At 41.9% G+C, this 21,756-nt stretch overlaps 1 protein-coding gene across 2 annotated transcripts; it reads left to right on the plus strand.

Moving 5' to 3' along the window:
- Nucleotides 1-9,104: 9,104 nt before the first annotated feature.
- parp3 (poly (ADP-ribose) polymerase family, member 3) lies at nucleotides 9,105-18,275 on the plus strand. Of its 2 annotated transcripts, none has more exons than XM_080425206.1 (11): nucleotides 9,105-9,212; nucleotides 10,130-10,354; nucleotides 11,196-11,321; nucleotides 12,259-12,441; nucleotides 12,815-12,944; nucleotides 13,854-14,080; nucleotides 14,683-14,841; nucleotides 15,193-15,279; nucleotides 15,386-15,563; nucleotides 17,183-17,326; nucleotides 17,683-18,275. In XM_080425206.1, exons 2-11 carry the CDS (start codon nucleotides 10,139-10,141, stop codon nucleotides 17,850-17,852), a joined length of 1,620 nt encoding a protein of 539 aa, XP_080281332.1. In that variant the 5' UTR covers nucleotides 9,105-9,212; nucleotides 10,130-10,138; the 3' UTR covers nucleotides 17,853-18,275. The 2 variants fall into 2 exon arrangements, with proteins under 2 accessions (XP_080281332.1, XP_080281331.1); XM_080425205.1 differs by lacking the exon at nucleotides 9,105-9,212 and adding an exon at nucleotides 9,825-9,907.
- The last annotated feature ends 3,481 nt before the right edge of the window (nucleotides 18,276-21,756 follow it).

Raw genomic sequence — 21,756 nt, forward strand, 5'->3', positions numbered from 1 at the left:
CGTTGGCCAATCACAACCAGCAACCTCAACCTGGAACTGTGACGGCGAACAAGACACCCTGTAGAGGTGTGGGATGCAAGCCATCTGACTCTTTAGTAGTGTTTGGTCTGTCCATTCTTTATATTGTAGGTTGACTATGCTTAGATGCCTATTTTAGATGTATTTTCATTATAATGTGTTTTCATTAATGTCTCTATGAGAGCTGCTGTAACACCTTCATTTCCCCTCGGGATGAATAAAGTACCTACCTACCTACCTACCTACCTACCTACCTACCTACCTACCTACCTAGAGGAAGAAATCCTCCAAAGACGATGGGGATGGATCGGCCACACTCTTAGCAAGCCTGCATCTAATATCACAAGATATGCCCTGTTCTGGAACCCTCAAGGGAGAAGGAAGAGAGGCTGACCACGAAACACCTGGCGGCAGATGTGAAGAGATCTGGCCACACATGGGGACAGCTGGAGAAACTGGCTCAGGACCGGGATGCCTATAGCTGGAGAGCACTTGCTCGTGGCCTATGCACAAAGTTGGGCTATAGGCGTAAGTATGTAAGAGAGTAGGTGCACACAATATGAATTCTTTCAACATGATGTTCATCTTGACTGACACAGAAAAGCTTGCAAGTAGCCACATTTGAGTATTTGAGTCCTACATTTTTGTCAAATGTATTTATGTAAATTATTAGATTATTTTTCATTTTATTTATGAAATACTTTTGAAACATTGTTTTTAACTGATGAAAAGTTGTGATTCTTTTCTTTAAACTTTTTTAAAAATCTTTTGAAATAATGTTGCTGAGGAAAAAGCTTAGATTTCCCAAGCCATGGGCAACTCACTGAGAAAATATTCATAGACAAACAGAGTCTAAGGATTTCAATTTATAGTATTTCCTATAGTTACTATAGTCGGCAAACACATGATAATGTGAATATTTTTTTAATATTTCACACGAGTAGAAGCATTATGTTTTGTTGTCTTATTTTCTTATACTTTATGATCTGTTTTTATATTTTGCTGTTATTTTTATTTATTTTTTAAATACTAATAGATTCAAATTGTATTTAATGTAAACGGTGAGGTTCTCTTGTAAGTTCTCTAGGGTTTCTTACCTCACCACCACAACAATATTCTGTCATCTTTCCTAGGATAGAAGTAGTATACTATATGTATATTATGATTCCTGTTGTGCAAATCAAATAAATAAAATACTCCAGGATGGTTTACCAGGCTATAAGTTACAGCCATGACTAAATGCAAGGGTGAAAGAGTCCACTCTACTCCTCAGCTAGACTGAGGCAGAAATAACATTGAGAAGTGTGTGAGACCCAGGCTTGGGCGTGGACCAGTCCCAACCAACTGTATGGCATATGGCAGGGCCTTTTTATTTGACAGAACAGCAACAGTCATACAGGTAAATGAAATACATTGATTTAACACATTCATTTGTAACTCACTGCAATGTAATCCTGCAATTGATTTACATGGAAATACTTTTGTTCAAGAGTGGATTTAAAAGACAGGGAGTGGTTGCCTTTCTTGTGGCTCCATTTAGGGAGTCAACACTCATAGCTCAAATTGTCAAGCCCAGTGGTGTGAAGTAAGTATGTTTACTCAAGTATTGTACTTATAAGTACAATTTTTAGGTAAATTACATTACAACAAACACACCTTTTATACTGAACAGTAGGTACACCTCCATTTCTTTAACAATGAACTTAGACACGCCTTTACTTTCTCAACAGCCAATAACTTTGTCAAGTAAACTGCATCTGACTCCACCTCTCACATCAGCGGGTTTTTCAAAGAAATGAATTAGCACAAAACTTTAAAACAATATCTTTACAACAGTTATTTTGCAACGGTATGACTTTAAAATAGAAACTCATAATTCAAACATTACTCCACAATTCATGTACTTCAAGAAATGTCCAAACAGCATAAAAAGTATGTTTATGTTAACCCATAAATTATTACACTAAAAATAGACTTTATGCATGATATCCAATTAAAATTTCATAACTATTTATCACCAAAGTTTTATTCACCAAATTCCTATAAATACTTTTTGAAGGGTAAACCAAATGATATTATTTAATATTTAGAAGTCATGTTTCTTCATCCAGTTAAACATTTGACCATTCTCTGTAACTCTAAACAAACTAAATGAGTGATCATATTTAACCCAAGATACTATTATATTTCCACCTAAAGTATTATTTACCTATTTTACAGTTTTTTAAAGGATCTTACATTTTACTATTTCTCATCCTAAGTCTACTTTAGAAAAAGTTACAACCTAATAATTAGACTCATTTACATTAGGTAATTTACATTGGCTAAATGCTTAAGCCTGGTGACCTTTGGTTTTTCAGTCAGGGAAAATTACTGCAACTCAACTCTATTTTATCTTACTTATCTTATCTATTTCCTTACAAACTTGCTTTTTGGCTTCCAGCAACTGTCTTGCTTGTCTGGGGAATCAGTAAAAGAGAGGAACTCATGATTTATGCTATTTACATTGGTGACCACCCTCTGTTCTCTTTATCAACTGATTAGTCTTTATCAACTTATTAGACTTTGAGTGAGACATCAATTTATTTAACCTAGTTGCTTATTATTAAACCAATGTGTTATAACAAAATAATCTGGTAGTAATATTCTCATGTGTAATAACTACTTTTAGTCCTGGATATACCACACTAGTTACTTCGTAGATTTAGATAATTATTACAAAACATAGGCTACATTACCCAGATTTCCACTTCAGCCAATTGAAAATAGTCGATCTACAAGCTCACAATGGCATTGTGAGCTTGTAGATCTGCTATTTTCAAAAGATGTTTATACATTTTATGCATTTGAAAACTTCTGCATAATGATTACTACTTTCTACTATTGATACTTTAAGTACATTTTAATACCAATACTTTAGTACTTTTACTATTTTTTAAAAAATTTTGAATTACGGACTTTTACTTGTAACAGGGTATTTCTACATTTCAGTATTGATACCATACTTTTACTTTTGAGTACTTTTTCCACCATTGCATATTATAGGTGGGCCAGTAATTACTGGCCCACCTATAATAAGATCGCTTCTCGGCCTTTTGGCTAAGACTGCGATCGCCTCTAGAGATTAGGTTTTAGGTTGAGTCTATTTGTGGCTCAAACTAACCTAGAAATTTAGAGGTTCATTATTTTTTCCTGTTAATTGTTAGGTAAGTCCATCTTGTTCAGTGGGAGGGCCCCTTATACAAACAACAGGAGTGCATTGGTCCAGAAGGAATCCTACCAGTCCTCTGTTGGAGTTAACATCCACCGACCAGTCCAAGGTTCAAGGTAAGCAGTTTTTAGTTTTCTGTCCCTTTTGGGGCTTTTTACTCTTTAACTTTTTACCTTTTAACCTTTTATCTGGTCTTAGTGTTTTAACTGTATATAGTATTTATTAGTTTTAGTTGTTTTATAGGTGGTGGTGCCTCCACCATGTCGGCCTCCCGTGCCGGCATGGCAGGGAGGCACCACACCTTTCGTTTCAATCGCCTCGAGGGTTCACTCGAGTGTTTGGCCAGGATAGAATTCACCAAAAAATATATCCTGGGGGTGTTAAAACTTTCTGCAAAAGACATCAATTGCATTATTCAACTCCCCATGAGTAAAGGCTTTGATGTTAGTTTTTGCACTGCCTCTGCAAAAGCCGAGTGTCGGAAACGTTTTGAGGAGGTGAAAGACCAGTTTAAACCTTTTCACATGGAAGAGCTGAATGACAACCGAGAAAAAACGGTGACTGTCAGGATGTTTAATGAAACTGTGAAAGAGGGTGAGATAAATGTATGGCTGGCCAGATATTGCTCTGTGCTGGGCCAACCTATCAAGGTAAAGGACGTTTATGGCATTTGGGACTGCAGCTGGAAGGTCAAGGTAAAACTTATCTCTGACCCCCAGGGCTACCAAGGCCTGAGGCAGATACCTTCATTGATAGTGTTGGGGGAAAACAGAGGTTACATCTACTATGCAGGTCAACCCAAGCTCTGCCGCAAGTGTGGTGAGCATGGGCACCTGGCAGAGGCATGCAAAAATGTTGTTTGTAAGAAATGTAGAGAAATTGGGCATGTGTTTGAAAACTGCCCCAATGCCAAAAGCTGCAATCTCTGTGGAGAGTACAACCACCTCTACAGAGATTGCCCCAAGTCTTTTGCCAACATTGCAAAACATGGGTCACAGCATGGGCCACAAAATGGCCGAACAAACATTTCGGCTAATGTGGCTAATGTTGTGGCTAACGTGCCAACTGGTATCACCAATCACCAGAGCCCTCCACAGAGCCTTGTGGTTGGTGGAGTGGAGTCAGGTGAGGCGGGCAGAAGGGAGGAGCCTGTTATCACCCCACCAGGGGGCGTGGTCGAGGTTGATGGGGTGATACAGACAGAAGGCGGAGCTGGAGAGGAGAGGGCGGAGCCAGGGGAGATGGACGGTCATGGGACTGATGTCTCTGAGGAGACCGGCAGTCTAGTGACTGTTTCATCAAGTGAGGTGGAGGAGGAGAGTGGAGAGATAGAGAGCTTATCCAGCGACGCCTCCCTCCCTAATGCCCAGCCAGGTGCAAAAAGGCCAGCAGCTGAGCTGTCTCCTCAGGCCCTTGGGCCTGAGGAGAAGAAGGGTAGAGCTGACCCTTCAGACAGTTCGTCTGTGGAAGGGCCCAGAGTCTACCCGGAAAACAGTTCTCAAAACTCTGAGGTCTATTTACCTTTGTCACAAGAAATGATCCCCACTGGTGAGTCAACCCCGAAAGATAAAATGCACAACAGGAGAATGAGGGAGCCACCTAGTGGGGAGGATGTAGCCAAAAACCTAGCATCGGATAATGAAGATGTTAGGGAAGGGCTATGTCCACAAGTTGATTGTACAGAAGTTTTAGAAGGATCTTAACCGGCTGGTTTTTAGTCTTTTAAAATGTCTGTACTACTGTTTTTAACCATACTCATGGCTCTCACAATCTGCACAATAAATGTGAGAAGCGTGAGGTCGGGAGTTAGAGGCCAAACTGTTTTATCCGCTCTCAATGCTTTTAAGTGTGATGTGTTTTTATTACAAGAATGCTCGTTGCCCTTTTTAAAATCTTACAGGGAGTGGGAGGAGAAGTGGCCAGCGGGGCCCTCCATATGGAGTGGCTCCAATCAAAACCGGTCGGACGGCGTGGCCATTTTAATCAAAAACCCCCACATTCTGGTGAAGGGCAACACAGTGGTGAGAGACGGGCGGGCTCTTTTAGCACATCTGACTTACTTGGGAAGGGTTTTTAACCTTCTTAATGTTTATGGCTTTAACGACAAAAACAGTAGATACGACCTTTTAGAAGACTTGCAGCCCCACATGCTAGGTAGGGATCCTTTAGTGGTAGGAGGGGATTTTAATTGTGTGTTAAGCAGGAAAGATCGGAGAGGAGCGGGGGAGGATTTTAGAGTAGACAAGACGTCGGTTTTATTGCAGGGCATTTGTAGGGATTTTAAACTAGTTGACTGTTTTAAAACCCTGCATCCCAGAGAGGAGGGCTTCACCTGGTGCAGTGGTGACGGCACCAGAGCCTCTCGCATTGATTATGTTTTTACACGGGATTGCCCGCCAACCGATGCTAGATTAACCCCTGTTTTCTTTTCTGATCACGCTATGCTTTCTGTCACCCTTTCACTTCCCTCAGGTGTGACGATAGGGAGGGGTCTGTGGAAACTGAACTGCTCCCTGTTAGAGGATAGGGAGTTAGTTAGCCAGTACAGGGAGCAGTACAGTCAATGGCAGACCCTTCAGGACTGCTACGACTCACGTGCACTATGGTGGGAGATGGTGAAGGGAAGGACCCAGACTTTCTTTAGACAGGCAGGTAAGAGAAAGAAAGCTAGGGAGGACAGACGCATGTTGGGGCTGCAAAAAAGACTCCAACGATATTTTAAGTACAACCAGCAGGGCTTTGATTTTAACAATGAGATAAAAGAAGTGAAAAAAGAAATGTCCGTTTTAGCAGAAAGTAAGAGTCGTGGGGTTATTTTAAGAAGCAGAGAAAGAGAGATAGAGGACGGGGAAAAGTGTACAAGGTATTTTTTTAGAAAGATTGTTAACAGGGGGGAGGGGATGGTAAAGTTAAAGAGGGAGGATGGGGAAGTGGTGGAAGAGGTGGAGGCGATGAAGGAGGTGGTAGAGGGTTTTTATGGAAACTTGTACACAGAGAAAGACATTGATTTTAACACCATGACAGAGGTTTTAGGTTTTTTAGACAAGACAGTTTCAGACAGTGCTTTTTTAGCCCAGGATTTTACTCTTTTAGAGTTGGATAAATGTGTAAAAAGTTTTAAGAAAGGGAAGTCCCCAGGAAACGACGGGCTTCCCTTGGACTTTTATCTGACTTTCTGGGACATTTTAGCACCTGACTTACTGACTGTTTTTAAAGACCTAGAACGACTAGAGCGACTACCCGACAGTTTTAGGCTAGGGATAGTAACTCTTCTACACAAAAAGGACGACAAGACTGACCTGAAGAACTGGAGACCGATTACCCTTTTAAACTTCGACTGTAAGCTTTTTAGCAAACTTTTAGCCTCACGAATGACCAAGGTTTTAGGGGAGGTGATCCACCTGGATCAAGCCTGTGCCTTACCAGGGAGGAGGATCACCGACAACCTCTTGCTGATCCGAGACACCATCTGTTTTGCGAGAGACAGAAACATGCGGCTTATAGTCCTAAATTTAGATTTTGAGAAAGCTTTTGATCGAGTCTCGCACCAGTACCTGTTCAAGGTACTGCAAAAACTGGGGTTTCCAGGGCGGTTCATAGCGTGGGTGGGTTTGCTGTACAGAGACATCAGCAGCAGATTTGTTGTTAGTGGGCATCTTACAAATGCAGTAGATTTACACTGCGGTGTCCGTCAGGGATGTCCGTTATCCGCCCTCCTCTACATCGCCGCCATCGAACCATTGGCACAGATCTTGAGAAGGGACCAATGGATCAAGGGGGTGAGTATTCCAGGGAGTGGGGGGAATACAGCCAAGTGCTTTTTATACATGGACGACGTCAACATTTTATGCACTGACATTTTATCTGTGGACCGGACGCTGGACTTGACTGATTTTTACGGACGGGCCTCTGGAGCAAAGCTAAACAGACAAAAAACCCAAGCCCAGTTTTACGGACCATGGACAGCGACCGACACAGCTAGACTTCCACTGACTGTGACCCAGACTGACTTGAAAATACTGGGGGTAAAATTTGACAGACAGGGTGGGGGCGACACTAATTGGCCAGACCTGATAGGGAGAGTTAGGCAGAGACTGGGATACTGGGGACTTAGAAGACTGACATTAGAAGGTAAGGTTTTAATCATCAAAGCTGTGATTTTACCCTTGCTTTTAACTGTCTCCTCAGTTTTTATCCCTCCTAGGCGGGTGATTTTAGGTCTGGAACGAGCCATCTTTTATTTCTTGTGGGGATCCAAGTGGGAGAGACTAAGGAGGGAGGTGATGAAGAAGCCGAAGGAGAAGGGGGGGAAAGGAGTCCCGGACCTGTTTTTATTCTTTGGCAGCCTTTACACCACACTGCACATCACACACGCCACAGCCCCATCCAGAGACCACAAAACATCAGCCATGGCAAAATTCTGGATGGGGTCTTACCTCAGACACCTACACCTGATCCCAGTTGACCTCACAGTACCAGTGTCTTTTAACCTGCCTCCAGCCTATGCTGTCATCAAAAAGTTTTTACGGCATTTTAACCTGGAACAGGACGTGGATGTTTTAACCGACCACCGCTCTCTTCTCTCTCTTGTGCAGGAGCGGGAAGCAGTGAGTCCAGTGCGCGCGCTCGCAGTCGGCGAGCCCCAGGCGGTGTGGCGCAATGTGAACCATCCTGCCCTCCCCAACAGACTCCGGGACCTGTCCTGGATGGTCGCTCACGACATCCTTCCGGTCAGAGCTGTTATGCACTCCCGGGGCATGGCAGCGCACTCGACGTGTCCCCGTCCAGGTTGTGGCGCACCAGAGACGGTGAGGCACCTGCTCTGGGAGTGTTGCGGTGCTGTAGACCAGTGGGCGGCAGCCGGCTCCCTGATATCTTCCCGTACTCAACCGGTAGGGGGCGTCCTCACAGCCCAGCTGGTGCTGTATGGGGTGGGCCAGGAGCGCCTGACAAAGGCAGACTACACCAAACTCTGGCTCACCCTAGCCGCCATAAAAGACGCCATATGGACCACCCGAAACCTACTGGTGAGCAAGCGCATGCACATCCCCCCCGTGGCTGTGATCCGGATGGCCGCAGCGACGGTCCGAGAGGCCGAAGCTGCAGGCGGTGGGCCCTAGGATGCAGCCATACAGAAGCATGGCCTCTGCGCTCATTCGGACGAGGGAGACCGAAGCCCACAGCAAAAAAAGGTCCGGCCCGCAGGCAGCCTGGCTCTCCAAAGGAGCAGAGGGAAACAGAGGGAGAGGATGTCGTTGACCGGCCGGAGACAGGTCCCGAGAGACCTGACCTGTTGGAGAGGGCAGGGTGGGGAACTAACTTGTTAGGGACTCACCCCGCTCCTGCACAAAAAAACAAAAACTGAACTGGAAAAGAAGAGGGTTTTTAACCTCATCCCTTTTTTAACTGACACTTTTTATGAACTCTTTTGAACTGGAAAAACATATACACTGACATACACATTGGACTATGAAATGGCTTGTTAACACTCATGTTTTAACCTGTTTGTTCAATCACTGCATTTTATCTGTATGTTTTTTTTAAAAAAAAAAATAACGTTGAGTTTTAAAACTACAAAATGTTGACAGTTCTTAATGCGTGATGTGTGATTGTTGTATGAATGCAGGTTAATTTTGATGGTTTTTATGAGTGTTCTTATGAATGTTTTAAATGCCATGATGCAAATGATTGTTACCAGATTCAATAAATTTTCTCGAAAGAAAAAAAAGCGATAAGAGCCTTCTACGAGGTGGGCGCGACAGCGGCGGTAAGCTCCACCTCTGACAGGGTAGAGTGCAGTCAGCGCCGTTCCGACACCGTCATTCATTCATTCATTCACTGTCAGGTGTGTGCACTGTGATAGTGTGTAAACATACATGCACTAACTTGTGGTAGTTCAGGCGGAGTGAAGAAGCTTTGAATCACCAAACAAACAAACAAACTCATTGACGGTCTGTCTGTCGGTTGATATCCTGTTAAAAAGGTTAGTGCGTGGCCTAAGTAATAGAGTGTTTTGGGGTTATTTTGGTCTCTGTGTCTTTAAGTTGCATGGGCTTACTCGGCCTGGGCTGTGTTGCCATGTCCGCTTATTATAAGCGACTTTGTGTTTGTTTTTCTGTAAAGTCGCTTGTAAATATTGGTAGTTAGGGTTGCGGTACTATATGTTGTGCTTGTTTCTAAAGTGTAGTTGCTTATTTGTGCTTGTTTCTAAAGTGTAGTTGCTTATTTGGGCTTGTTTCTATGGTGTAGTTGCTTATTTTGAGCTTCTAAACGAATCTAAAGTATAGTTGCTTATTTGGGCTTGTTTCTGTAGTTGCTTATTTTGTACTTGCTGTCATGTTGATTAAACCAGTGGTTCTCAAACATTTTCATGTGAAGGACCCCCAAATGAATATGTATTTGTCTGCAGACCCCCATCTGAAAATATTAACTGCCAGGTACCCCCATACAAGATTTGTGTTGTTTAAAAAAATGTCCATTTTTTTAATAGCAGATCTACAAGCTCACGTTGGCTATTTTCAAATAGTCGTAGCCTAGTAGTCGCTTATTTTGGCTTATTTCTCTCTCTAAACCTGGCAACACTACTTGTCCCTATCTGGCCAGCCTGCTGGAAGCACCAGGAACTAGCAGCACTGCTAGCATATCATCACAAGTCTATCCTGGCTAACGTTATACGTGGTAATTATGTGGCTTATATATGCTTTGAAATGTTGCTCAGTAACTTGTATAACTATGTGTGCTAGAGAAGAAACTGTGTTATGGTGTTGATAGTTGAGAAACAAGCCATATAGTGCTTTCTTGGGTTTAATTTTAGCAGACCTTGTATAGAACTGTACTTTTCTGTGCATTTTTTTGTGGAAACTGTTAATAAAGTATTCAATCACTCAATCACTCAATCAGAGGACCACCATGCCACCAAAGAAAAGGGCTGCAGCCTCCTCCTCCTCCTCAGCTAAAGCTAAAGCAGGGGGCAAGAAGGTCAAGAAGGAGGAGCCTGAGGTCAAGGAGGAGGAGCCTCCTAAGGATGCCTTCACCTCTGCTAAGGAGGCTCTGCTGGCTGCAGGGCCGCAGGTCAAAGGTCGCAGGAAGGTTGATGAGCATTCTGGGCTCTCAGGGTCTGCAGAGGTACAGTACAGTGATGGAAGAAGTACTCGCATGTTTTTACTTGCGTAGAAGTATCAATACGGCGATGTAGATTCACTCTGTTAAGTAGTAAGTAAAAGTCCTGTATTAGAAATGTACTTGAGTCAAAGTATTGGCATCAAAATGTACTTAAAGTACCAAAGTAAAAGTACTCATTATGCAGAGTGTCCCATTTCACAAGTTTTCAAATGTATAAAATGTATAAAGATCTTTTGAAAATAACCGATCTACAAGCTCACAATAGATCGGCTATTTTCAAATGGCCGAAATGCATATAGGGCTGAAGTGGTTAATGTTTTGTAATAATCAAAATCTGCGAAGTACCTAGTTTTCAAATAATTGTAGTGGATTAAAAGTATAATATTTGTCTTTACTTAGTTACTTTACACCACTGGTAAGAGAGATTCTGTGCATTTATAAATACTATAGATGTTCATTCTTTTTAGACACAATATACTGTATATTCATTCATAAACTCATTGTTGATATACTGTACATTTTATGTTCATTCATATTCATTAGTGATGGAGGAATAGCAATAGATGAACTGTCTATATTCATTCATATAAGTATTCATATATTCACTGTACATTTATGTCCACTCATTCGGATTGATTGATCATTTACTTTTTTTATTCTTATTTATCTTTGGTTTGATTCTTGACTCTTTGCCTGCACCTCACCTGTGTTTCATTCTTACTGATGTTGTTGCTATGACGACACATACATTTCCCTACAGGGATCAGTATAGTTTGATCTTTAGATTAGTTGAACCATCAAACTGTGTCAAAAATAATAGTGTGCTTCTCATTCTGTCCCGCAGGTGTATGAGGACTACGATTGCATGCTGAATCAAACAAACTGTGGACAAAACAACAACAAATTTTATGTTATTCAAGTTCTCAAAGAAAATGGAAAGTATTACTGTTGGACCAGATGGGGTAGAGTGGTAAGTTTAAATTCAGTTTAAGATTTCCAGACACTAAACATCAGTGGTTCTCACACTTTTTAGTCTCAGGTCACCCCTGTAAATAACTTTTTCATCCAAGGCACCCCTAAATTACATTGTCACTTTAATAGAATGTTACATTTATGTCATATTGTGTTACGTAAATATGTAGATCTTTCCCCCTAAGATACAGTATGTGTCATGAGGAAGACTTAAAAAAAAGAGAATAGTAGTTTCCATTACGACAGATTGAAAATAATTCATACTTGACATGATATAAAGGTAGGGTAGGTGATTTACTTTGGTTAAAATAAGTGTTAAATAGCTCTATATTCTGATAGTACTCATTGCTATAGAGTGTTTGTTCAGTAAAATGAGTCTCCCATGTGTCTCCAGCTCTTTATTAAACAGAAAATGCATTTTCAGTGCTCTCTCCTGATTGGCTTACATTTTCACCTACCTGAAAATGTGCTATATTCTGTTTACTAAAGAGCTGGAGAGACCCCTGTGACCGAACAAACGCTCTGTAGCAATGATTACTATCAGAATATAGTACTTTAACCTTTTTAACAAAAAATAGATAAATACCCAAAAATATCACTTACCCTACCTTTAACCACTCTGCTGCCTATCACCAAAAATAGCATATCTACAAGCTCACAACGCGTCACAACGTGACACGTTGTGAGCTTGTAGATCGGCTATTTTTGGCAAGGAGGTTTGGTGGTCTGTCTTAATACATAGGGTTTAAGTGGTTAAACTGAAGTGATATTGATAAATTCCAAATATTTTCAAAGTATGTTGCAGCACCCCTGGACTTGCGTCACGGCACCCACTTTGAGAAACCCTGTACTAAACATTGAACTCTGTGCAAAATGCTAATTTGTGTTTTTTTTTCCTCCTGTCCCTTCATGTCTATTTTCTAATCTAATTTCAGGGGGAAGTGGGACAATCCAAGATGTCCCCACCTCATGGAGACGCTGAAAAGGCAATAAAGGACTTTGAGAAAAAGTTCAAAGACAAGTCGCAGAACAAGTGGACGGATCGTCTTAACTTCGTGTCTCACGCTGGGAAGTACACTTTGATAGAGGTGGACGGGGAACAAGATGCTGAGGTTAAGGTAATATTTGTGTGAGGTTATGGCACAGTAGAACAAGAGGGGGTTGCTGATCCTTCACTATCTATAATCTCTGCCCATGACAGAAGTAATCCCAATGTATGAATGAATGAATGAATGAATGAACCATTGTAAAGCGCTTTGAGTAAGTTTGAGTACTCAGAAAAGCGCCATAAAAATGCAATTTATTATTAAGAGCCAAATATGGAGTTGGAACAACGTATGATTCATTTGTGTTTACTAGTGAAATGTCCCATTTTATTTACATTGCCTTGTTGTGTAGATCAACCAAAGCCCCAGCTTTTTTGGGGGCTCACGTTTTCTTTCAAGCAACTGTAACTGACTGTTCCCTGATACTGTACATACTGTACTGCAGGTGGATGCTGTTGATGGGAAGAGTTGCAAAGCCCACCAGCCGTCCACCCTGGATGATCCTACACAGAGCCTCATCAAGCTCATCTTCAGCACAGACATGTTCAAGGAAGCCATGGAGTGTATGAACCTAGGTGGGTGTGTCTCTTAGTCTTAATCCACTGCTACCACCATTGTCCCACTAGCACTGCTACCACCATTGTCCCACTAGCAATGTTCATTACGTAACAGTCCAATATTATACCTGTTGGACTGGAATGCCTATTTGCATTTAAAAGGGTCATACGTACAGTAGAAGCAATCTACTGTAGTCACTTGACACTTACCCCACCCTTGTTGACTTTGAGGATCAACGGCTCTATAGATTCCAGCTGTAAATTATCGACCCACAGTGAGGGAGGCTAAAGTTTACACATACACAGGCCATCGTATTGTGTAAGACTTATTAACCTTTAACATTCGTCTGGTTGATGCCTTGGGATTTAGTTGGTTTTATTAGATGGGTGAACTGAAGGGGTATAAATTGAATTATGTGCAAGGGAGGTAAAAGAAAAACCCAGCAGGCTTATTGGGCTCAGTGAGATTGTAGATCGGCTATTTTCGCTCCCTTTGCACGACACACTTGATGAAATAGGCATTAATTTACCACACAAAAAAAAACGTAAAATTGAAATTCAAGGTTTCTTGCCAACAGCAACGATATGTTGTGAATACAAGTAATATTTTTAGTTTTAAATTCTTGACGGAAGGACATTCCTTTGTGACCGGAAAACAAACTTAAATATTTGTTCTCAATCTTGTAAACATGATTATTTAAAGACTGCTAAACAGAAAACAAATGATATTTTTTGTGTCAACAAGCCTTTTGTTGCCTTGTTGTTGCCATTGTTTAAACATTTGCCACGTCCAGGTGTTAGAACCTGATACTCACAAGCCAAATCTCAGCAATGTGATTTAATTCAGAAGTTGGTTTTAATAAAGGGGTGTCTTTGTGTGTGTGTGTGTGTGTGTGTGTGTGTGTGTGTGTGTGTATGTGTGTTCAGACATAAAGAAGATGCCATTGGGAAAGCTGAGTAAGGTGCAGATTGCAAAAGGCTTTGAGGTCCTGGAGGAGATCGAGGCGGCCTTGAACCAAAAAAGAGGCAGAGACAATCTTCTACAAGAACTTTCATCAAAGTTCTTCACCACCGTCCCACACAACTTTGGGCGGAGCAGACCACCAACTATCAACACCAAAGAGATTGTGGACAGCAAGAAAGAGATGCTCATGGTAATGTTTTTGCACACACACTTTGTCTTCAAAGGCAGCATACCATGTAACCTTTTGATATTCAATAGGGGCGTAACGATACACGTTTAACTACGGTACACATCACGATACATGGTTGACGATATGGTATATTTGTGCAAATCTTTAAATGTATATTTTTTAAAGCAAAACATCTGTAAAATATTTTGTTCCAGGGACCTCCAGAAGCAAAGATTTGAGTTACAAATGTTCACTTTAAAAATATATATATTCAAAGATTTGCACACCATTTTCACAATTTTTCAAAAATAGCAGATCTACAAGCTCATAGCACGGCATTGCTATTTTTGAATAGCCAAAGAAATCTAAAATGACGGCGATGCGTCCCCAGATTGAATGGTTTAAAATTGCTAAATACAATGCACAAGTACTTGTTACAATCGATTATTTGCATTGCAAAATGATACGATACAAAGTCAAACAATACGATATGTTGCTGTTTACATATCAATATACTTCGATTGTTGAAATTAAAATTGATGCACCGATACAGTTACTGTATCGTTACACCCCTAATATTCAGTGCTGAAGTTTCATTTCTCAACCCACATGGCCTCCTGCAGGTGTTGGCTGACATTGAGCTCGCCCAGACTCTGAAGTCCGAGACGGAGAAGGCTGAGGAGGAGACTTTGGTGGAGACCGTCCCTCACCCTCTGGACCAAGACTACAACTCGCTGAAATGCAGCCTTACTTTACTGGGCAAAAATACAAAGGAGTTCAAGGTACTGTCTGTGTCAAGTGATATGGCAAAGTGAAGCACTTAAAGGTAGGGTACTGATTTTCTTTGGTTAAAATAAGTGTTGAATAGCTCTATATCCTGATAGTAATCATTGCTATAGAGTTCAGTAACAGGAGTCTCCATGTCTCTCCAGCTCTTTATTAAACAGAAAATGCATTTTCAGGTCAGGATACCAATTTTATCCAATCAGAATAGAGAACTCAGTTTGTTTTGACCAAAACATATCACTTACCCTACCTTTAATGCATCAGATCTTGAATGTTGTCTATTGTCAGTATTTTGAATTAACGTCCATTCTTTTTTTTCTCGTCTGTCATTTTTGTTTCATTCAAAGATCATTGAAACATACATGAAGGCAACTGCAAATCGGAGCATGGCTCCGAAAATCCTCAACATTTGGGAAATGGATAGAGCTAGTGAGGTACAAATCATTATGTACTTTAGTGAACCCTGTGTTAAATATCAATGCAAGTGACAGCTGGGTCAGTCGTCTTATATCTTGCACATCCTGTTCCTGTGTGTCACAGGCAGAGCGGTTCAGAGAGAACGACGGCCTAGAGAACCGACGCCTGCTGTGGCACGGCACCAACATAGCCGTGGTAGCAGCCATTCTGAAGAGCGGCCTGCGGATCATGCCGCACTCCGGTGGACGCGTGGGCCGCGGAATCTACTTCGCCTCTGAACAGAACAAGTCGGCTGCTTATGGTGAGGACGGTATTAGTGATTAGGGATGTTAACAATTAATCTATAATCGATCAATTGCCGTTAAGAATGTAATCGATTTAAATGTAGCGATTAATTGAAAAAAAAAATATTATTTTTTTTGGCTAGTGGAAGTTACAGGTATGGTGTGTGTGACATCAAATGTGCGCTTACCATAAACACAATAATCATTAATAATATTCAAGGGCTTTTGGAGAGAAATGAGACAGACTCCATAGAGCCCTGCAGAGGGGAGGTATGCGTGTCTGTGTCCAGCTGATGCTCGTTGATGCTCGTTAATGTTACAATTATGTTTCTGCACTCATTTCCGGTTTCGGACAAGAGGTTTTTGGTCCTAAAAAACGCTGCTTATCAATTAATCTGCATTCCTATTAATGATGTTAATGGTAGGTATGGGTATCGTTGGGATTTTTACAGTTCCGGTTCCGGTTCTGCTCATCGGTTCCGGTTCCTAACGGTTCCATATTTCAGTTCCAAAATGGTAAAAGGTCAAATGTTTATTTAATAGGGATGCACCGAATGGAAAATTCTTGGCCGAAACCGAATACCGAATATAGGAAACACTTGGCCGTAAACCGAATGGCCGAAAACTTTTATTATTTTAAAATATATATACATAAAAATAAATTGAAAATGTACCATTGCTGTCATGGCTATGCCTCTGTTGTAGAGCTACATGATTATGGCCAAACTTATCATAACTATAATGTGTCTCAGTTATTTAAAACATATTTATTTATTGTGTAGTAATAAAATACAATATGTCTCAAAACATTAGCATGCCATACAGTTGCCATACCGGAATGTGGCTGGGCTCTGAGAGAAGCAGCAGCTCTATACTCCTCCCTACAACGGTGTTTTACCGGATTTGTGATTTTTGATCAGATTGTGCTGTTTGTGTAGGACTTCTAAACGCCTTTGTTTGAAAAGGCTTTAGCGCGTCTATAGGAACCGATATTATGCAGAACCGAAATTGCATGTTTTTGATGAGTACCCGGTACCCGCCATTCCGGTTCCTACTTGGAACCGAATTTCGGTACCCAACCCTAGTTAACACATTAACCGCCAAGAACGTAGTCCTACGGTCCGTTAAATCCAACTGTTAAGCGCCGAGACCGTAGCCCTACGGTCCACGGTCTTTTCGCGCAATAATGTCCGGGTTCACTTTCGGATTTTTTTTGATCCGTTTCCGGTTTGATGACCGGAAACGGAATTATTTGGGATCCGGTTTTGACGATCACGTCCGCTCCCATTCTACAGACGAAACTGAAACTCAATTCTCTTCCTGTAGTTTTTTCTCCTCGCATTTCACTGTTTAACGTAATCCGCTCTAACTACAACATGGATGCCCCGTTTGACACGTGATTTTCACTGGGAGATACGTTGAGATGTCGCGGATGTAAACAAACCGTGTACGGCTCAATCTTAAGGATTTTAACAAGATCTATGGCGACATGAAAAAAACAAAAAAACAACAAAAACACCTTGGCACTGGTGAGTACATTATGAGATTAACCTCTGGCGGTCGATGTGTTAATGGTAGTGATAATTGTCATAGTAGTGAGGCTGGTTTTGTAAAAATCTATCTTCTTTTTTTGCAGTGCGTGGCTCTAATAATACTGCAGTGATGTTTCTGAATGAGGTGGCACTGGGTAAAGAATACACCATCACCAAAGATGATGGTAGCCTAAAGAAAGCACCCAATGGCTACGACAGTGTGGTGGCACGAGGACGAATGGAACCAGGTAACATCATTCTTCTTCACACAACCCTTTGTCCACATTAATTAGCAACATAGTCCTGGTCAACAGTTTAATTAGTTCTAAATGAATGCTTGAGATGTATTAAACTGCATGTAATGATAACAACAGTAATAAACTGTAGCAGTTGTTTGCTTGCTTGGTTAACAAGTTTTAGTAGCTGTTTTTCACAAATCGAAAAGTACAAATTGTAAAAAACAGCCTCAGCCTTATTTTGGCCATGCTATAAGTGAGATGATAGTCCTAATGTAGGAACATTTGACTTGGCAGAGGGAACTCCACAACATGAACTATGTTACTGAATACTATACTAAAAAAGACATCTGCTTGGTTGTTTCCAGCCCCCTCTGAGGACACGTTCATCACTCTGGACGGCAGGAAGGTCGCTGTGCCTCAGGGGAAGCCGGTGGAGGATCCCCAGTACAACAGCAGCTCCTTCCACAACAGCGAGTACCTCGTGTACAAAGAGAGCCAGTGTCGCATGCGCTACCTACTGGAGCTGAACATGTAGTAGGCGGTCTTAGGAAAACGAGCAGTTCCTCCTTGCCCTATATGTTAGGCTCTGTGCATAACTGTAGGCTATGATTGTTTCCGTAGGAGGCGAGATGTGAGGGAGCGCTTGTTTTCGGCATAACTCGGTCGGCGCTGAGTCCGCTGAAGCGGACTTCGCAACATTCGGTACGGCGACTGACTCGCTTGCCTTAAATCATACCCCCCCCTTCTTTCGGTACCTCCGACATGTCTACACCGCCTCATGTGTGGTCCAAGTCATAGATATAGAAACCTAGATACCTCATTGGCCTCTGCAGTTCATTGGAGCGATATTGGCCTCTGCAGTTCATTGGAGCGACCTGTATCGCGGCCGCCATTTTGGAGAAGGCAAGCTTCCTGACTACTGGCCAATCACAGCGCGTCTTTTCCGTGACTTGGCAGAATCTAGTTGTATAAAAATATCCTGTTATATTTTTTTATACAACTAGATTCTGCCAAGTCCCGGGAAAAGACGAGCTGTGATTGGCCAGTTTTCAGGAAGCTTGCCTTCTCCAAAGTGGCTCCCGAGATACAGACGCCTCAGAGCCGGAGGAGGCTTCTACCTTTTATATGTCTATGGTCCGAGTGACCACAGCCGAAGGCTCCCTAACCCCGTTTCAGCCAATCACAAGCCGTGTCTCGCATCCTACAAAAACGAATACTTGCTAACTGTAGTTCCCTTTTCCAGAAGGTGGCATACCTGTTTCCTGTTCCGGGTCAGTTTCTCATAGCCTCATTTGATTGGCCCAGCTGCAGATTTGAAACCGGAAACGCATAACAACGAAGGTATGAAAAACTGACCCGGAACCAGGAAATAAAAACTGCACCCTCTTCTGGAACAGGGAACTACAGTTATGATGCACACAGTCCATTCATGGTTGTGCTTGTATGCCTCTACTGTGGCAGTTTCCAAAATTGATAACATTTGTCTGTGCCTTATATCTTTTTGCACTCTCTTTTAACTCTTTAAGACCGGGAATGCATCTGTGTCATTTTTAGATTTCTTTGGCTATTCAAAAACAGCAGATCTACAAGCTCATAGTGAGTGCCATGCTTATGAGCTTGTAGATCTGCTATTTTTTTAAAATCGTGAATATTTGTGCAAATCTTTAAATATATATATAATTTTTAAAACAATTGTAAAATATTTTGTTCCAGGGACCCCCCAGAAGCAGAGTTACAAATGTTCGCTTTTATTTGCACAAATTTTCACGATTTTTCAAAAAAATTGCAGATCTACAAGCTCGTAGCGCGGCACTCGGTGCCTCGCTAACAATCAATCAATCAATCATTTAGATTGATTGATTGAACAGACCTTTGTAGAGTTTCTTTAGAAGTGTCCGGGGTTGGTGAAAGGTCGAGTGTAAACACACAGGAAACAGGAAGTAAAAAGTGAAACGCTGGCTGAATAACAGCCGCCTTAAAAGAAGGAAGAAGTGTTTGTTATCATCTCGCTGCACTGCTCTGCTGCACGCACGCAGGTTTAAAAATGTTGTGTGTGTGAGACCGATGCGACACACGCTATGAAAAAAACAACAACGCTGAAATCTGTTGCGCACAGAAAAAAACATTCACTCAGTCTGTGTGTGTGTGAGTGTCAGTGCAGCGAGGGCTGCCTGCAGCCTCTGTGTGTGTGTGTGTGTGTGTGTGTGTTTGTGTGTGTGCGCACGCCCGCTCGTTGTGCCTCGTTAAAAAAAAGAATCCAGCAAACAGAGCCCAAATAAAGTAGTCCATTGAAGTAGATAGGGACAACACTTATTGTCGAGTTAAGCACAACATTTTAGATCCCTTTAGAGAGTTTAAAACTATCAATTCCAGCGGAGTTTGGTGTTAGCAGCTAGCATATATGGTACTTTTTTGCCTTGAATATTCATGAAAGGCAGAGTGACATGGTTTTTTTTTTTTGCCTTGAAAACAATGAAAGGCATACAATGTTGCTATACTCAGTATGCCAAAATGGTATGGCTTTCATTCAGACAGTATGGCATACTCCTGGGTCCTGGCACCCACTAACTGCATTGAAAACCAAACATCACTGTTACTGCTTAGATCAGGAGTTATTTTGTTGCATTGGAATTGCTGAGGTTTTAGACATATTTTAGTTTGTTTCAAGACAGTATATTTAAATGTAATATTTTGTGGATTTAGTTTACTCGTTTTGAACCAATGCTGCACTCATTTGACTTGTGATTTAAAAAAGCCTTATAAAAAATAGAAATGTACTTTTACTTGTACTTAAGTATTTTTAAAAGCATGTACTCTTGAATACTTAAGTACATTTGAAAGCAAGTACTTTTTTACTCTTACTTGAGTAACATTTTGACTGAGCTACCTTTAGTTGTAGTGGAGTAAATGTAACCAGGAGTACTCTGTACTCTTACTCAAGTACTGGGGTCGAGTACTCTGTCCACCTCTGGGCCTGGACGACCAGCCAATACATGCATGAGTGAATGAATTAGTAAATAAAAAAGTTAAATAAAATACAAAAAGTTAAAAAATATACAAAATAATATTGCGCAACATGATCGGATCGGTATCTGATGATCAGATTTGAAAATGATCGGATCGGTGATCGGTTTCAAAAAACCTGATCGGACCATCTCTAGTTCTGAGGCTTCTGAGGCAGAGATGAGTCGTACAGCCACAGCACTGAGGGCCGTGCACATACATGCACACACACACACACACACACACACTGATGGCCATGCACGTACATGCACCCACACACACACACACACTGAGTGACGTGCACGCACGCACACACACACACACACACACACATTGAGGGCCGTGCACGTAAATGCACCCACCCACACACACACACTGATGGCCATGCACGTACATGCACCCACACACACACACACTGAGTGACGTGCACGCACGCACACACACACACACACACACACTGATGGCCATGCACGTAAATGCACCCACACACACACACTGAGTGACGTGCACGCACGCACACACACACACATTGAGGGCCGTGCACGTAAATGCACCCACCCACACACACACACTGATGGCCATGCACGTACATGCACCCACACACACACACTGAGTGACGTGCACGCACACACACACACACACACTGATGGCCATGCACATACATGCACCCACACACACACTGAGTGACGTGCACGCACACACACACACACACATTGAGGGCCGTACACGTACATGCACCCACCCACACACACACACACACTGATGGCCATGCACGTACATGCACCCTCACACACACTGAGTGACGTGCACGCACACACACACACACACACACACACACACACACACACTGATGGCCATGCACGTACATGCACCCACACACACACTGAGTGAGGTGCACGCACACACACACACACACATTGAGGGCCGTGCACGTACATGCGTACATAATCTAAAAATGACACAGATGCGTTCCCGGTCTTAATGGGTTAAATACTGTTCTGTGTGGGTACATATACTGTACTGTATGTTTGAAGTTTTCATGCTGCACCTTTTTGCACTATTAGCATCTTCAGAATGCTTCACCCCCCCACAGCCTTTTTACATATTGACTGGTAGTGCTAATGCAAATATAAAACCTTCTGCCTGCTAGCCAGGGTTTAAATTTGCATATTTGCAAATGCACTTTGAATTGATTTGCTCTAATGCTGGTTTTTCCAGGTGTATATGTATATGGCATAAAGCTGTATTGTTCAAGTAATGAAGCACTTACAACGAAGTGAACATTTGTGTTATAAGAGGAAGTAGGAAGTGCAATATTTTGCGTAAGCCTAAAGCAATGACAAAAAAAAAGCACATGATGTAGAGAAGTGACTACTATGCCATCTATTCAAGTAGCGAATACCCTGGCAGCACCCAATTCCAAAAGTGAACACAGG

The sequence above is a fragment of the Gymnoscopelus braueri genome (genome assembly GCF_963280865.1).
Source record: "Gymnoscopelus braueri genome assembly, chromosome: 3".
Lineage (NCBI taxonomy): Eukaryota > Metazoa > Chordata > Actinopteri > Myctophiformes > Myctophidae > Gymnoscopelus > Gymnoscopelus braueri.